The sequence below is a fragment of the Balaenoptera ricei genome, chromosome 12 (assembly GCF_028023285.1).
Source record: "Balaenoptera ricei isolate mBalRic1 chromosome 12, mBalRic1.hap2, whole genome shotgun sequence".
NCBI classification, from domain to species: Eukaryota; Metazoa; Chordata; class Mammalia; order Artiodactyla; family Balaenopteridae; genus Balaenoptera; species Balaenoptera ricei.
In genome coordinates, this window is record NC_082650.1 from 76,481,148 (window position 1) to 76,498,247 (window position 17,100).

The 17,100-nt window shown below is 38.0% G+C and overlaps 1 protein-coding gene across 2 annotated transcripts in view; it reads left to right on the forward strand.

The window, feature by feature from the left end:
• The window catches only part of ME1 (malic enzyme 1), a 196,846-nt gene that overhangs the window by 90,963 nt on the left and 88,783 nt on the right, over positions 1 to 17,100 (forward strand). For both annotated transcript variants that reach the window (XM_059941724.1, XM_059941726.1), the window contains exon 6: positions 9,184 to 9,287. In XM_059941724.1, the coding sequence (XP_059797707.1) occupies positions 9,184 to 9,287 (104 nt within the window). The remainder of the gene's footprint in view (positions 1 to 9,183; positions 9,288 to 17,100) is intronic.

The window sequence follows — 17,100 nt, forward strand, 5'->3', positions numbered from 1 at the left end:
GTGTTCTCGGTTGTAGGGTTTTTCCTTTCAACACTTTGAACGTATTGTGCCACTCCCTCTGACCTATAGAGTTTCTACTGAAAAGTCAGCTAATAGTCTTATGGGAGTTCCCTTGTACGTAACAAGTTGCTTTTCTCTAGCTGCTTTTAGGATTCTCTCTTTATCTTTAATTTTTGCCATTTTAATTATAATGTGTCTTGGTGTGGACCTCTTTGGGTTCATCTCCTTTGGGACTCTCTGTGCTTCTTGGACCTGGATGTCTGTTTTCTTCCCAAGGTTAGGATAGTTTTCAGCTATTACTTCTCCAAATAAATTCTCTGCCCCTTTCTCTCTCTTCTTTTGGGACCTCTATAATGTGAATGTTAGTATGCTTCATGTTGTTGCAGAGATCTCTTAATCTATCCTCATTTTTTACAATTCTTTTTTCTTTTTTCTGTTCATCTTGGTTAATTCCACTACTCTCTCTTCCAGTTCGCCAATCCATTGCTCTTTATCATGTAATCTGCTGTTGATTCCTTTAGTGTATTTTTATTTCAGTTATTGTATTCTTCAACTCTGTTTGGTTCTTCTTTATATTTTTATATTTTCTAACTCTGTTGAAATTCTCACTGTATTCATCCATTTTTCTACCAAATTTGGTGAGCATATTTATGATCATCACCTTGAACTATTTATTGGATATATTGCTTATCTCCATTTTATTTAGTTCTTTTTTTGAGGTCATGGCTTATTCTTTCATTTGGAACAAATTCTTCTGTTTCCTTGTTTTGCCTAATTCTTTGGTTTTTTTTCTATGTGGTAGGTAGACTGGTTATGTTTCCCAGTGTTGGAGAAGTGGCCTTATGTAGACGTCCTGTGGGGCCCAGTAGCACTCTCCTCTCTGGTTACCAGAGCCAAATGTTCTAGGGGTACACCCTGTGTGGGCTGTGTACATCCTTCTGTTTTGGCAGGGCCAACTACTGTGGGCATGCTGGTAGGCAGGGCTGGTTTCCTCCTTGGTTGACTGTGAGGCCGTGCCTCCTGAGGTGGCTGTGGGCCAACTAGATGAGAGGGTAGGCCTCCTGTGTGTTTGGCTGTGTGACCCAGGGTGGCGCGGGACTGCTGCCAGTCTGCTGGTGGGTGAGGCTGGGTCCCTGCATGGCTCTTTGTGCAGCTGGGGAGCTTGGGACCGATGCTGGCCTGCTGGAGTATGGGGCCTGGACGCTGGTGCTAATAGGCTAGAGGGAAGATTTCAGAATGGTGCTTTGCTAGAGCCAGTATTATCATGGTAGAATGAGCTCCTCAAAATGGCTGTTGCCACTACTTCTTTCCCCGAGGGTAGTTCCAGTTGCTTCCTGCATCTTTAGGTGGCTCTCTAAGATCAGCAAGCGTGTTGGACCCGGGCCCCTGCCTCTGTGCTGGAAATTGGCGTGTGTGAGATTTTGCTTATGCTTTTTAGGAGCCAAGTCTCTGTTTCCTACAGTCCTCCAGCTCTCCCAAAGAGAAGCCCCACTGGTTTTCAAAGCCAGATATTCTGGGGGCTCATCTTCCCAGTGCAGGACTCCTGGGCTGGGGAGTCTGACGTAGGCTCAGACCCCTCGCTCCTTGGGGAGAACCTCTGATTGTGACATCCCTCCTGTTTGTGGGTGGCTGACCTAAGAGTGTGGATCCTGACTCTATGTCATCTCTGCCTCCCACCCATCTCATTGTGATTTCTTCTTTTTGTCTTTACTTGTGGAAAATCTTTTTGGTTAGTCTTCAGGCCTTTCTCTTAGATACTTGTTCTGTAAGGAGCTGTCATTTTGTTGTGTCTGTGGGAGGAGGTAAGTTTAGGGTCTTCCTACTCCCCCATCTTGGCCACCTCTCGACATTTTATTCTCTTTATGCTTGCACTGCTACTGTACTGAGAAGACAAAAAGAAAACTTAATTCACTGAAATATGACAGAATGATGGGTTTGTGTGACATGTAATGTAGTTTCTATGTTGCCACTCTGTATTCCACTTTCACATGTGCTTGTAGTCAAAAGGACAAGTCACATGTCCTTGTAGTCAAAATATCCTGTAGTCATAATTTTTAATCTCATCCCTTTTGTGAATCTCTGTCCAGTTTTAATACTTCATAATAAAAATACAAAAGCAATTGCTAACAACAGTTCGTTTCTTAGCCAGAATAACTTAGCAAAGCTTCATGAAGGCTAGATCCCTTTTTTATAAATTACAAATGTTTTCCTCTTTTATCATAAATACCTATATTGAGTAGTAATGAAAGTAGAAAAGGAATTAGCAGCTGATTGATAAGACAGTCCTCACTTGCTGTTAAATCACACTTGCCTGCCTTCTTCAATCTCTGCAGCTTACAACTAAAAGAAGTTTAAAGAACAAAGACACTGGAACTGAGCCACAGAAGTGCTTGCCTAAAAAATACTCTTATTCTTTAAGTTAATAATGCAAAACATTTATTTAGGTAGGATGTTTGTGTTTTTATCTTGCGTTTCATCTATTATTTCATAGTCCACGTTTTCTTTAATTTACTTGTGAAGCAGTTGCCATATAAAAGTTATCTTTTACCTGAAGTAAATTGTCTTTGTCTCTTAAGAGTGTTCCATACTTTCTTTTTTTTTCTGTTGTTGCCAAATCTTTTCATAGAAGTTATGTTTATCATATATCTTTTCTTAAGTAAGTGACCAATATCAAAGCTTGATATTTTACTAAAGATGTGAGTAAATGTTCCTTTTGCCCCCTCCAGTCTTAAAAACTGCTACATGTATCACATGGTATGTGTTTGCTTGCACTGCTGTAACAGTACCATAAACTGGGTGGCTTAGCCAATAGAAATTTATTTTTTCACAGTTCTGAAGGCTAGAAGTCCATGATCAAGGTGTCAACAGAGTCAATTTCTTCTAAGGTCTCTATCCTTGGCTTGTCTTCCTTCAGTGGTATTTTGTCTCTGTGCATCTGTGTCCTAATTTTTTCTTAGAAGAGCACCAGTTATGTTGGATTAGGGCCCACCCTAGTGACCCCATTTAATTTAATTACCTTTTTAAAGACCCTGTCTGCAAATACAGTCATATTCTGAAGTACTGGGATTAGGACTTGAACATATGAATTTTGGAGGGGCACAACTGAGCCTGTAACACATGGTCAGTCTTCAAGAGGGCATGGGCAGTATGAGTGGGAGAATATTGTCTTTACATAGTCAGTCTCTGTTTATTAAACTGTTGCTCTGGGTCTCAGCTTTTCTGATTCTAGTTTTATGTTTAGTCTGGGCTTCAGTTCATGTGTACAGTGTATCTAGATCTGGAATCCTTATTGGAACTTAAAGTCACAAAGTTGAAGCCTCTTCCCATTGAGGAGGTTCCCCCTTTTGTTCTAGAAAGTGCTCTTCATGTTTGGCATGAAGCAGCTGTGTTGGGGAGTAACCGAACAAAAGAGAAACCTGATAGATTTTTCTGTCTTATGAACCTGCGATGTATCTTTCAGCACTTGTACAGAAGTCATTGTTGGCACTAGAATGTGACTGGTACTAGGTTTCTATTGCTACCATGACAAATTACTACAAACTTAGTGACTTAAAATAGCACAAATATATTACCTTATAGTTCTATAGGTCACAAGCCTGACACAAGTCTCAACAGGCTAAAATCATAAAAGATGTCAGCAGGGCTGAGTTCCACACCCTTGTCTTTTCCAGCTTCTAGAGAAATGCCTCCAGTCCTTGGTTCATGGTCCCCTTTATCTGTTTTCAAAGCCAGCAATGTAGTGTCTCTCTGACCCTGTTTCTGTCATCCCATCTCTTTCTCTGACTACAGCCAGAAAAGGTTTTTTGCTTTTAAGGACTCACCTTTAATCACATCTGCAAAGTTCCTTATGCCACAAAAGGTAATGTATTTATAGGTTTGCGGGGAGGAGCATGTCATTATTCTGCCTGCCACATGGTCCCAGCTGGGTTGTAAGCATTTCTCCCTCAACCCCCCGCACTTTTTATCTTTGTCCTTTCATATTATGGGGATTGCTTGCCATTTCAGTCAAGTGATCCTGCATTTGAATGAGTACTAATCGTTATATTGTATAGTAAAGCCAGAGGAGAGAAGATAATCCCTCAGTTCCCAGCTTGGTGTGTATTGTCTCATGCTTACTTTTTCATCGTCTCCTCTTACCTCACCCTCTCTAAATTAGGATTATATCAAGGATTTATTCCTCTGTTTTCTGAGGCACAACACCAGTGCCTTGGGAAGGAGAATGGGGTCTACAGTTTGGTTTTATACGCGCTGTAAGTCTCAGGAACTCCTTGAAGTTTGTGATATATTTCAGAAATACCCATTATATAAACGAAAATAGAAAAAAATTTACCTGAGACAGGAACTTTCGGGGAAGTAGAATAATTTTATTTTAACTTAATAATTTAAGGTTGAAATGAGTGGTTCTCAATATACGTTCCATGAACGAAACCAGTTCAGAATTACTGGGGGCATGTGTTAAAAATGCAGAATCCTGGGCTCCACTCCAGACTTACTGAACCACAGTCAAATTTTAATGATTTTTATTTCTACTGCTTGTTAACATTCATGCCAGCTCATATGCCTGCTGACATTTTAAGTATTGCTTGAAACTCTTGGCTGAGCATTGGCAGTTAGATTGCTTAATCATATTGATGACGTGAACCAGCAAAACAGCAAAAAGTTTATATTATTTCTTTACAGAATTTGGTTTTTCATTTGCAAATAATGAGTAAATAGCAGCATAGAGTATGATTATCTGTATATTATAAATATAATTTAAAAGTAAATGCTGAAATGGGAAATATTCATAACATTTATGGCAGATAAAGATTTAAAATGTTCTTAGTATTCAAAGAACAGTTTCAATTCAATGAGAAAATGTTAAATGTGAAATATACAAATTGCCTAAGGACACATGGTCACAGATAATTTAAAAATGAAGAAATGAAAATGGTCAGTAAACTTATGAAAAATGTTTAATGATATTAGAAAAGAAATATAAATGAATACTACTTGATAACATTATATTTAAATATATTTATATATTTTTTACTTTATATTTTATTTATTATATATTTTACATGTATACTTCAGATATACACACACACACACACACACACACACACATATATGTGTGGAAAGATAATACTGTTCCTTTGGTTGCAACAAAATAAACATATTTATTATATGTCACTGGGGGGTGGGGGATTGTTAATTTGTTTGTCCTCTCTAGAAGGGCAGAGTTCCAATACAGATCACAAATTTTAAAAATGTTCATCTAGTGAGTGATGTGAAAACTTTCCACAGTATATTCCTATGTGAAAAGGGGTTATATATAAAACAGTCTATGATATTGTCCCCAATTTGGACAGATAATATCATACATGCATAGATGTAAAGAAAAGGACCTAGAAGAATATGCATCAAGGTGCTAGTGGTGGGGTAGTTCTGAATGGGTAGAGCTTACTGGTTTTCTTTGTTTTTGATTTTACATTTCAGCGCTCTCAAATTTTCTGATAGGAAATACTGCTTTTTGTAATGACTTTTAAAAACTTTAGAATATTGAGAAAATATTTTTTATTTCTCAGAAACTTTAGACTGGAATGGTAGAAATGAGAGATATGAACAAGGTAAAAGTTGATAGTGATTACTATTAACTTCAAATAAAAATTCCCAAGGTTCCAGAGTTGAGACAGTGCTAAGAAGTATGATAATTAATTTTACCAATATATACCCTCCTTATCTCCTTTTTGAAACTCTCTTATGTTTCCATATGCTTTTGTCCTTTACTCTCTTTCAAAGCCTAAGTTTTTTCCTTCTCACATGCTTCTAAGTCTTTGTAAGTCTTCAGTGACAACAAATGCATTGCATGTGACACGTCTTGTTAAAGAAGGTCTAATCTTTTTAAAGTGTTTGCTTAATACCAAGTCTTTCATTTATTTTCCAACAAAGATCTATTAAGTTTTTACTCTTGGCTGTGAGAAGTTTTTAATCTAATGAATTAATGTCACTTCTGTGCCAGGCTACTTGGTCTATGGTGCCATTATCACAACTGGGTAATCTTGTTAAATTGCTTTTTGTAGATGTTATTTTTTTGTCAGCCAGATTTCCAAGAATGCACTCATTATTAAAGCTTTAATTATCATGACATTTTTAAAAAACAGTAATTTTTGACAGAGACATTATGACTGGAAGAATTTTATAACTTCCTGATTTAATTCAAAAGCTTTATCTTGTTCATAAATCTTCATAATTGACTCTTCACTGTAGCAGACTTCTTTATGATATACTTTAATTACTAGCATGGGAAAGAATCAGAGAAAAGAGAAGGGGAAACATGTAACATCTTTTCTCAATTGTGTTCTTTTTCTAATTCACGTTTTAGAAGTCCAGCTATATCCCAGACATGGAGAAAGTATTTAATTCTGGCAGCCATTAGTAGCTCACTGGCACTTTAACATCAGCTGTTCAGAAGCCTGCCAGTAGATTGTTTAAAGTTTTTAGGCCTCAAGGAACAGCTGGGCTTTACAACAGTACTCAGTTTTAGATTTTACATTTCCTGTGAAATACATTTATATGATTTGATATGTTAACTTCCAGCTAGCCAGAAAGCCTTAACTCTTTGTTGTGCAGTACATTATAAGTGGGACGACCACATAATGTATTGGCCAAACCAAGGCGCTTTCACAATGAAAGAGGATACTTAGTAATTACACTAGGATAAGACATGTGAACTGGGCTATAGTTTATGTTGCCTGTAAGCAAATTCCAACTCAGGTGATTCAAATGGTTTAACCTTCTTGACAACATAACCACACCTGCAAAACCATATCATTTATCTATAAACCACCTCCAAACCTAGTGACTTAGAATAATTGCTGTTTTATTAATGTTCTTGATTCCCTGGGATGGCTAGGGAGGCTGGGATGCTTGGGACAGCTTGGCCTTTCTCCATAGAGATTCTCACCCCTCACACATTGTTCACATTCCACATGTAAAATATGCTCATCTCCATCCTAGGTTTCCAAAAATGTCATCCCAGGAAAAACAGCAGGCCCACAGTTCAGGATCCTGTCATCTAAGTCAGGTCTAGATGCAAATGAAGATCCTCGTGTTTTGCTCCTTGGTGTGGCTCCTCCTATATGTTCCCACATACCAAGCATACAGTGGTGAGGCAGGGACAGAATGACCACAGTCAACACTCCCTTTCAGAATGGCAAGAATAGGAGTCATATGGCTCTAAGTGGTTCATAGCAATTCTGAATTCCCAATGGACATATGTTGCCAGGCCACCTACTTGAGGGGCAGGGAATGTTCTTTGAATAAGCCCAGTTCTTTTTCTTCAGAGTGGTTCTGTAGTTCATTGTTCTCCTAGGCTTTTGGTTCTTCTGTCTGGGCTCTTGGCTCTGTCCTCTGAGATAGTCTTCCTTTTCCATAAGAAATGGCCCCATTGCATCAGAATGGCTCTCTCAGTCTGCTTCCTGCCTGTGGAAAGTGGAGGATCCAATGAACTATTTTTGTTTTGAAGTGTCTCTGTGTCAATTAATCCAAGTAGTACAGTACCTTTAAAAATTTCTTTTCGGCTTTCTGTGTATCAGATTATAGTCTACTACATTAGATAAAGGCCCTACTCACAATTCTTTTCAAAATAGGCCTTCTCCCTATTATTGGTTGACATATCAGAGTGCTGTGGTACCAGTTCCACTGAATTAGGCACGATGGTCTCCTAGGCTCCACTTTAAATCTTTCAGAAGCTTTCAAAAGAGTTATTACAACCACACACTTAATTTGATCTTTGACCACAGGCCTTATTTTACTTTGGAAATCTTTTGCAGGCAAGTCTTGTGTCCTCTATATTCTGTTTAAATTTTGCTCACAAGCTGAACATTTCCTTCTTTAGTTCATGTCCATTTTAACCTTAGCACACAGCCAGTTTATGCATTCAGCATTCTGCCTGGAAATCTTCTTAGTCAGATTCACAAGTTCGTTAGGTACATTTTTCTCTATTCTAGGTTACTGAAGGTGGCAGTGTTGTCAATTGTTTCACTATTATGTCAAACAGATTGCCATTTTTCCCCAGGCTGTAAAAAGTTTGTCTTTGTAATTTCTTTCGGCAATATTTTGCGGTTTCCAGTATATAGGCCTTCCACATGTTTTGTTAAATTTTCCCTATGAATTTTATGTTCTGGAATGCTATTGTAAGTGGAGTTGTGTATTTTATTTCATTTTCAACTATTCATTGCTAGTATATAGATATACATTTGATTTGTGTAAATTGACCTTATATCCTACAATCATGTTAAATTCATGTATTATTTCTAGTGAATTTTTTGATAGATTCCTTAGCATTTCCCATGTACATGGTCATGTGTGTACAAATAGAAACAGTTTACTTCTTCCTTTCCAATCCTTATTCCTGTTTTTTTCTTTTTCTTGCCTTATTTTAATGGCTAGAATCTCTAGTATGTATAGTGTTGAACAGAAGTGATGAGACTAGATATCCTTGTCTTGTTTCCAATTTTAGGGGAATAGCATTCAGTCTTTCACTGTTAAATATGTTGTTAGTTGTGGGTTTTTCACAGATGCCCTTTATTAGGTTGAGGAATTTCCTTTCTATTCCTAGTTTACTGGGAGCTTTTGTTATAAATGGGTGCATATTACTGTATATAAATTATACCTCAATTAAAAACTGATTTCATTAAAAAATTACCTATTCTAAAGCTTAAACAGAGTAGTGTTGCCTGATATATATATATATATATATATATAGATATATATATATATCAGTTTTAGAAAAAAATCTAAGAAAGGAATTGCTATCTTTCCATTTCCTAAGCTAATATGATACTTCAAAACTCAATATATTTTTCTTTGTGATGAACTTTGCCTTTTGAATTTTACACAACTGAGAGATTTTAATACCTTTTCTCTCCTCTATTATAAGACATAAGAATAACAATAAAAACATAAGAATGTTTTAAATGTTTAGTAATTATATTTCATATTCTTATTTATAAGCACTGTAGCTATATTATATATAATACTAAATAATAACTCTGTAGGTTAATTCTGAATCAGTATAGCTAGATTTTATTTCCATTTCTATCCTTTTTGTAGAGATGAGAAAACTGAGATTCACTCAGAAAGAGTAAATGACTTGCCTTTAGTTATTTCTATACTTATGGTAACTTTTTTTACAAATAGGAGTTACTTAAAGATCCATTGTACATTGGACTACGGCAGAGAAGAGTGAGAGGTCCTGAATATGACGATTTTTTGGACGAATTCATGGAGGCAGTTTCTTCCAAGTACGTATAATCTTTATTTTATCTATTTTTAAGTTAAATTTCAAAAACTTAAAGATAACCTAACATAATAAACTATAAAAATATCCAAGTATAGTACAGTATGTTTAATAACTAGAAGTGATTTGAATGAAATATATATATCTCCTCATAACTATTGCTGGCCAAATGATAATCTCATGTGTCTACCCCCCCCAAAAGTTGTCTCTGTTTCTATCCCTGAAGATACTTTTTTCTTACAAGAATCTTCAGATTCTGTTGTTTGGGAGGCATGACTATGGTGAATGAGGCAGTGGCTAGTGACTAAATTACCTGAGCAAGCCTTTTCATGATTATTGGCAGTCTGTACTTTGTTTCTGGCTGCTGATAAAATCTGGTCTTCCATCATCTTTGTGGGTGAATCTGACTCTTGTGGTAGGAGAAGCAGAGGAAGAAGTGAGCGTGAGTTAGTACAATCCACAGGGTCCAGAATGGAGCAAGATCCATGAATCTCTGATTAAATCGACTGTATTTGGTTAAGATGCAGTACAATATTTCACCTGGTCTAGGTAGCATTTAATTGTGGACCCAGGGCTACTGTAAAATTTTCCAGTTTTTTTCCTTCAAGGTAGAGAATTCTGCCATAATTTAGTAATATGTTCTGAGAGAATTTTGTCACACTAACAGTCATCCCATTTGTTTCTGTATAGCCACAGAAACCATGTACTGTTTAAAAACATATATGTTGCTTTGGTTTTTCATAGAAATGAACTCATCACTAGAATCAATTGTAACTATAGACATACTTCTCGGTTTTTTTTAATTATAAGGTTTAATTTTAAGAAGTTGAATTCAACAGCAGAAAATGCTTTCATCAGCTTGCACAGTATTTAGAATATTTTGAATCTATTATTACCCAAGATTTTGTGCAGAGTATATTTGCCAGTTAGTATGGACTACTTTTTAAAGACCCATGCCTGATTTATTTATTGTTATTATTTATTAACTTAAACTTATAATAAACTACACTTACTCATAGAAATAGTTGAGAAACTCTACACTTTAAGTTCCAGATTTCATGGTACAGTTAATTGATAGTAGTTTTTCATGTTTAATTTTAAATTCCTTACCCTGTAAAATTTATGTAAGTTTTTGAAATTATGTGTAACTTTGTAGGTAGCAACATTAATCAAGAGATTGTATAGAGAATACTGCAAGGCTATATAAAAGAAAAGGAAATTCTCAACATATTTGTTTTTATTGTCTGTGTAAATAAAATCTATCTTTATATAGGTAACTTAAATATACTTACAAAGAAGCTGTTAAAACAAGTTATGAACTTAGCGTGTATGGCCTGTATACTTAAATGCTGTTGAAATAAAAAGAGAATATTTCCATAATCAATGAAAAGCTTTCCAGATGAAAAGCTAACTTTGAATAAGCTGTGTCAATCTAGAATCAGAAAAGCTGTTTGTTTGTTTTTTTAAATGTTGAATTGAGAGGTTACCTAGGATCTGTAATAAGGAAATGGGGTTTGACAATAGTCAACAATAATTTAAAATGCAGAGACCACCTGTAAATCAGGAATTATACTTCTGGGCTCTTCCCAGAGAAAAATCCCACAGACTTTTCAAAGACACTTCCTGGCAGGACACTACTTTGGGGAAAGTTTTCTAGAAATGAAACCTAGTACTACCAAATTAAATTGGGGAGTAGTCCTCAAGATAAGCCCAAGATTATTTAAAAAGGAAATATAACTTACATTCAAGGTGGAAAATGCCTGTTACAAGTTGGCTTAGCCAGGAATCTGGTTCTGAGATGGAGTTATTAAGGAGTGTGCTTTGAATCAACCCCTTTGGAGGGGGAGGGGACAGAAAAAGAAGTGGATAAAAGAGAAGTTGAGCTGCAACTTCGACCGGCCAACAGTCTTGGGACCACCCCTGCATGCTATTTAGACCCTTAAGGAAGACTAATGTCCATTCCCCACTCCCCAAGCAACATTATGTTGGTTTTATAATTTACTATCTTGTCAGGGTTGGGATGGGGCAGTTGCAACTTCTTCCTCTTGGCTTTCTCTGCAATTATATATCTTACCTCATAGGCCAAAGATTTGATACGGGTGTTGTGGCAGTCGCCAAGTATATGTCTATCCTGGTTCTATAGTTGGGGACTGTGGAAATCACCACCGCCTGGGTCTGTGGTCCCAATGGATCCAGTATGAACTAGACCTTGGCCAGGGCACCGTTGATTACAGGCCTCCATAGGCTTCTAACATGGAGGGACAGCATATTGATGCTTCAGGTCTCCTGGTATCACTGTCAGCTCTGTGCCCTCAAAATGTTTGGGTATTCCCTGTCCCCAGTGCACAGTGGCTTGAATAAAGGGCTATAGGTCCGTTTGGGGAAGGATTGGGGGAATTATTATCTTGTATTCTTGCCATGGTGTTGCAAGTTCCTCCCTTCTGGAGACTAGGCTTCTTCTTCCATCAGTGAGTCCAAAAATTAGCAAAGGTTTGGAAACTGAGCATGTGATTGGGACTTCATTGGGGCAGCTACCCTCAGCTTTGTGGTCATCCGTCTTTGATTTCTTTTGAATGTACCTATTGAATAGTAGCCTCGTTAGCTTCTTATTTTGTCTCTAGGGATGCCATACTCTATGAATTAGATCAATAACTGTGGGTCAGCACCCCCTGCACACCAACCTTGCCACTCTCAGGATAACTGTACCTACCTGGCTTCTGGTGGCTTCTGGTCCTCACCTGGTTCTATTATCCCCATTGCTATTAATGAGCCTGGTTCCATAAAAACCTTTCCTCTGTCACTTCTGACCTTCAGAAGAGAGCCACCACGCAGAACCTAGTAATGTAGATGTCTTCTCACTAGTACATTCCTCATGGCTTTGGTAAGTGGTGCGTTTTCTGGGCCTTCCCAGGGAACATCACCATCCAATGGGATCCTGGCCTTATGTAGCATGTGCACCCCAGAATGCACTCTCTGAGCCTGTACTCCCCTCTTCTGCCATCTGCCCCAGCATTCTTAGCATTTCAGCATTACATGAGCTATTACTTTGCCCCTGTTTTTAGGAACCATCCTAGTAGCCAGTTTGTACCGTCTCCTGAGATTCTTGCTGGTTGTAAATCTTGCATCTCAGCACAGTGCCCTCAAATCAATAAACTCTCCCTTATCTCATCTTAAATGCCAGCCCCTTTGATTAAACACCCTCAGAATTTAATCTTAGATGTACTCTCCTTGCTAATGTAAACTTGCTAGATCTTGCAGTTCCTTTCTCAAATAGCCTCTTTCTTTTTCCTTTATCAGGCCTCTTACGTCCCAGGAGGGTTATATTGTGATATAACCCTAGTTATATAGGCCAAAGTTTCTGGAGAGGAGGTGAGGGTGGACAGATGGGGGGTTACAGAGGCCCAGGTTGTCTTATGGGAGAGAAGCCTCTACCTACATCATCGCCCAAAAAAGAAGGGGCAGGCCACTTTTGTGGGTTCAGAAAGTTCTGGGGAATCTGGGAATTCAGGATTTGGGGAGGCATCAAACGAGACATCTCATCCCATGTGGCAGGATCCTGTTCTTTTCCAGTCAGGATCCTGACTTAGCACATCTTCCATGCCTGGAAGTTAGGGAGTTTCTGACTACTCTGACGATTAATCCCTGTTCCTGGTCGTTACCTTTCTTTGCCCCAAAGCTGCAAGATCTGAGAGCATTTTTGTATCTACCAGAGAGTTCCTCTGGCTTTCATGTTGGTGGTTACTTGCCCTTAGCTTTTTTTTTTTTTCTTCAAATTTGCAAATGCATTCTTTTAAAAACAAAAAATTTATTGGAGTGTAGTTGATTTACAATGTTGTGTTAGTTTCAGGTGTACAGCAAAGTAAATCAGTTATACGTATATTGCCCTTAGCTTTTTATATTCTTTTTCCATTGTCCTTATAGTTTTTATTTCTGCTATGTTTCTCAAACGTCATTGCAGCTAAACTGTTCCCTTTCTGCTGGTATACCATCCCAGCCTACCCCTGGTGAGAGCTTTAACAGCTGGATATCCACCTTGTGCCAGTGGTTCTCTGTGTTCCACTGGGGTTGGGCTCCTCACTGCCAGCCAGGCAGCTAGTGATCTAGCGCCAAAGCCCCATCTTATCACCTGCTTTCTCAGACCACTCCTGGTACCATCTGTCACACATTAGGTTACCTGGGAAACATATGTTGAAACGACCTTTACTATTCAGAGGTTTATAAGAAGTGCCCTAGAGATCAACCCCTGTGGAAGGGGTACACAGGGAGCAGAAATGGGCACAGGGAAAAACTGATCTGGGATGCAGCACAAGACACCTTCCTCTGGCCCCGTGGGGAACTCGGGAACTACAGTGGCTTTTCAGAATTGTCCCCAGTTGGGCTGAGATAGCCAAGCCTTTCTGTTCCTACATCAGTTAGTCATTGGATGTGTGTCACCCTGAGAAAGAGCATGACCTATGGTGAAGCGCTCTCTGTAGCTGAGGCAACCCCTGGGGCAACAGTGGGGGATCTGAGAGCCATAACACAGTGATATTTAGATTAAGATGAAAACTGAGCAGAAAAAAAGTTTTACGGTTTGTAATAAAGGCAGGTGCTAGAATCTGTAGGATGGACCATATTTCTGATAATTCTGTTATAAGTCAGATGATAGACAACTGCTAGCCTCTGCATAATATTTTTGCTTTGGAAACATTGGCCATTGGAGCAAACCATTGAGTTGCCCCAGGCAACTGTGCCCTAACAGAAGCTAGATCTCTCCAGTAAGAATGTCATGTCAATCTATTTTTTCTTTCTCATTGTTTTGATTCATTCATTCATTTGTTGAAAGCCAGGCACTGTGTTTGGTGCTGGGGATATGGGGCTGAATTGGACAGAAATAATCCCTGCCTTTCACATAGCTTCTCTACTAGAGGAGACAGATAATAGACAAGAAAATAAGCAAATAAGCAAATGAAAGAATGAAATTTATAGTGAATGCAATGAAAGAAACAGGAAATTGGACTGAGAATAATAGTGTGACTTAATTTATATAAATCAAATGAGTGTTATAGATACCAGTTACCTCTTCTATGAAGTCCGTTGTCAAAGTCATGATACTTTTTAGTCATGGTACTTTTGTTGAAAATTCATATGAGCTCTTTGATTATAGTTAGGTAAATTCATTAACAGTGGAAAACTGAATTCAGAAAGTATTGATTGATTAGCCTGGATACTAAGTAGCAGCTCCAATGGAGTACCACAGGTCTGTTTCCCTAGTATTTGCCTTTTCAACGATTTTATCCGTTGGTCCTAGTAATTCTACATCTGAGAATATAGGTTAAGAAAATAATCCTGAATAAGAAATAATTTCTATGCCCAGATATGTTCACTGAACATTTTTATTACCTGATTTTCTTCCCTCTGCTTCCAGAATAGCACACCTTCCTCGCTTTCCTTCTACCTCACTGGTTGCTCCTTCACGCTTCCCTTGGCTTCTTTCTTTTCATTCCCTTGACCTCTATACTTTACCGTACTCCAGGGCTTGGAGCTTTCCTCGTTACTGTTTATCCCCACCCCCTTGGTGACCTCATCTGGTCATTCATCTTTATATCTGTGACTCCAAAATCTGTGTTTGGAGTCTGTACCTCTCCTCTGAGCTCCAGGCTCATAGTCTGCTTCCTCCTTGATGTAGATCTGCGCTAGACAGAGCATACGGAGCAGAGCGGGAACTGGACTCCTGACCTCCCACCCACCCCGCCCCGCTCCTGCTGCAGCACTTCCCACTCAGTGAACGGCCGCCCATTCTTCCCGTTCCTGAGATGAAAATCACTGGAGTTATCACTGTACCGTGCTACTTGCAAAACTTGTTAGCTTTAACCTCAACATGTATCCAGAAACTAGCCGTTTCTCATTGTCTGTATTATTACTTCCCTTATCTGAACCTCTTCTCCCTGATTGTTGTTAACAGTCTCCTGACTAGTTTGACTGCTTCCTCCCTTGTTGCCCTTTAGTCTGTTCTCAACACAGAAGCTAAAATGACTGTACGTTAGGTAATTTCTCTGCTCAAAACCCTGCAAGGGCTTATCATTTCATGCAGAATAAAAATAAGTCCTTGCCATAGCAAAAAAGGCCCTGAACCATCTGATTCCTTGTTTGTTATTTTTCTAATTAAAGCCAGGCATGCTAATGCCTCAAGGCTTGTCATTTCTTCTCCTTGGAATCCTCCCACCCTCACCTTGCCCAGTTTTCCACATGGCTAGCTCTCTCCTCCTTTAAAGAGATATTTAAAATTCCTCAAGGGAGTTCCCTGGCGTCCAGTGGTTAGAACTCGGCGCTTTCACTGCTGGGGCCTGGGTTTGATCCGTGGTCGGGGAACTAAGATCCCATGGCTTTGCAAAAAATATAATAATAAAATAAAATAAAATACAATTTCCTCAAACATCTCTTTCTCAATGAGGTCTTCCTTGAGCAACTTATTTACAGTTTTACCCCCAACTCATTTTTCTTCTTCTCTGCATTTATCAGTATCTGACATATTTATATTTATTTATGTTCTGCCTACATCCTTATACTGTAAATTTCATGAGAGCGGGAGTTTACTCTTTCCTTCGCTACCATATTCCTGGTTTCTAAAATATTATCCAGCATGTGATAAGTACTCAGTAAATATTTGTCAGATGAATGATTGAATTTGATTTGTTTTGTTTATATAGCTTAAAATGATAGGTATGAATGGCAGAACTTTGGTATTTTAAATAATTCCTTCTTTTCATGTGATTTAATTTCAGGAAACATTAAAGCTCTTATAATCCTTACATACTGCCAAGTATATATTAAAATCACTACTGGTAGGCACTCCTTAAATATTTGTTTGTTTTTGTGCTTGTACTTCTTGTAGTAGCCTTTGTTTTCCAGAAGCAATTGCCTCTGAAAGTTAATAAGAAAAGTAGTGACAGCTTCAGCTTTGCTGTCTAAAATTCTTTATATCAGAATTTCGTTGATAGTTATTAACTAAATGAGAAAACAGGCAGTACCTCAAGTGAGCTTTAAAAAGCTAGTATTACATTTTTCAGTGAAAGTAATAGAAACTATTCAGCAATGACTGTACTTAATCTTTTTTCCTTTTCCTCTTTAAATGATTAAAATTAAAAATCCCTTGGAAGCACTAAGAATGGCAACAAGGATGATTATTACATTTAGACCTCAACCTTGGCTACCATCACAAATTTTATTATGCTGTGTCACATAACACTTAAGAGAAATAATCTTAGTTTGAAGCCATTCCATCTACCATTTGCCACAAGGTGTGGTAATGGTGTTTTCATAAAATGACGCTTTCTTTACTGATTCAGCATTGAACTAAAGCCTTGACTATGTGCCTGAGACAGGCCAGACTATTTAGAGAAGTTATTAATTTGGTCAAAGTTCTCAAAGGTCACATATCAGATTTCAAAGGTATAAGATATATAGCCCCTGATTATCATGGCCAGATTTACTAAATACATTTTTATTATTATTATTATATCCTCTCTTTCTAAAGATGTCATCAGATATGGAAGTTAACGTGCTCTTCATCCTTACACAGGGCTGCAGTTCCATAATTTCTCCACCATTTTACGTTAAATCTTTGGCTGCCCCGTAGGGAAGGGGCCTTTTCATTGTCCTGTTGTTCTTCTTTCTGCCATTTCTGCTGCAATTAATTTCATGGCTGACTCTCTGTGCTGCCTTCTTCCACCTATTCCAATCATTGCCTTTTATACCTGATCCTTTTTTTAGATGAATGGGTATATTCATAGCTCAGATGATTTTATCTATAAATCTGTGAGTCCCTTTGGATTCCA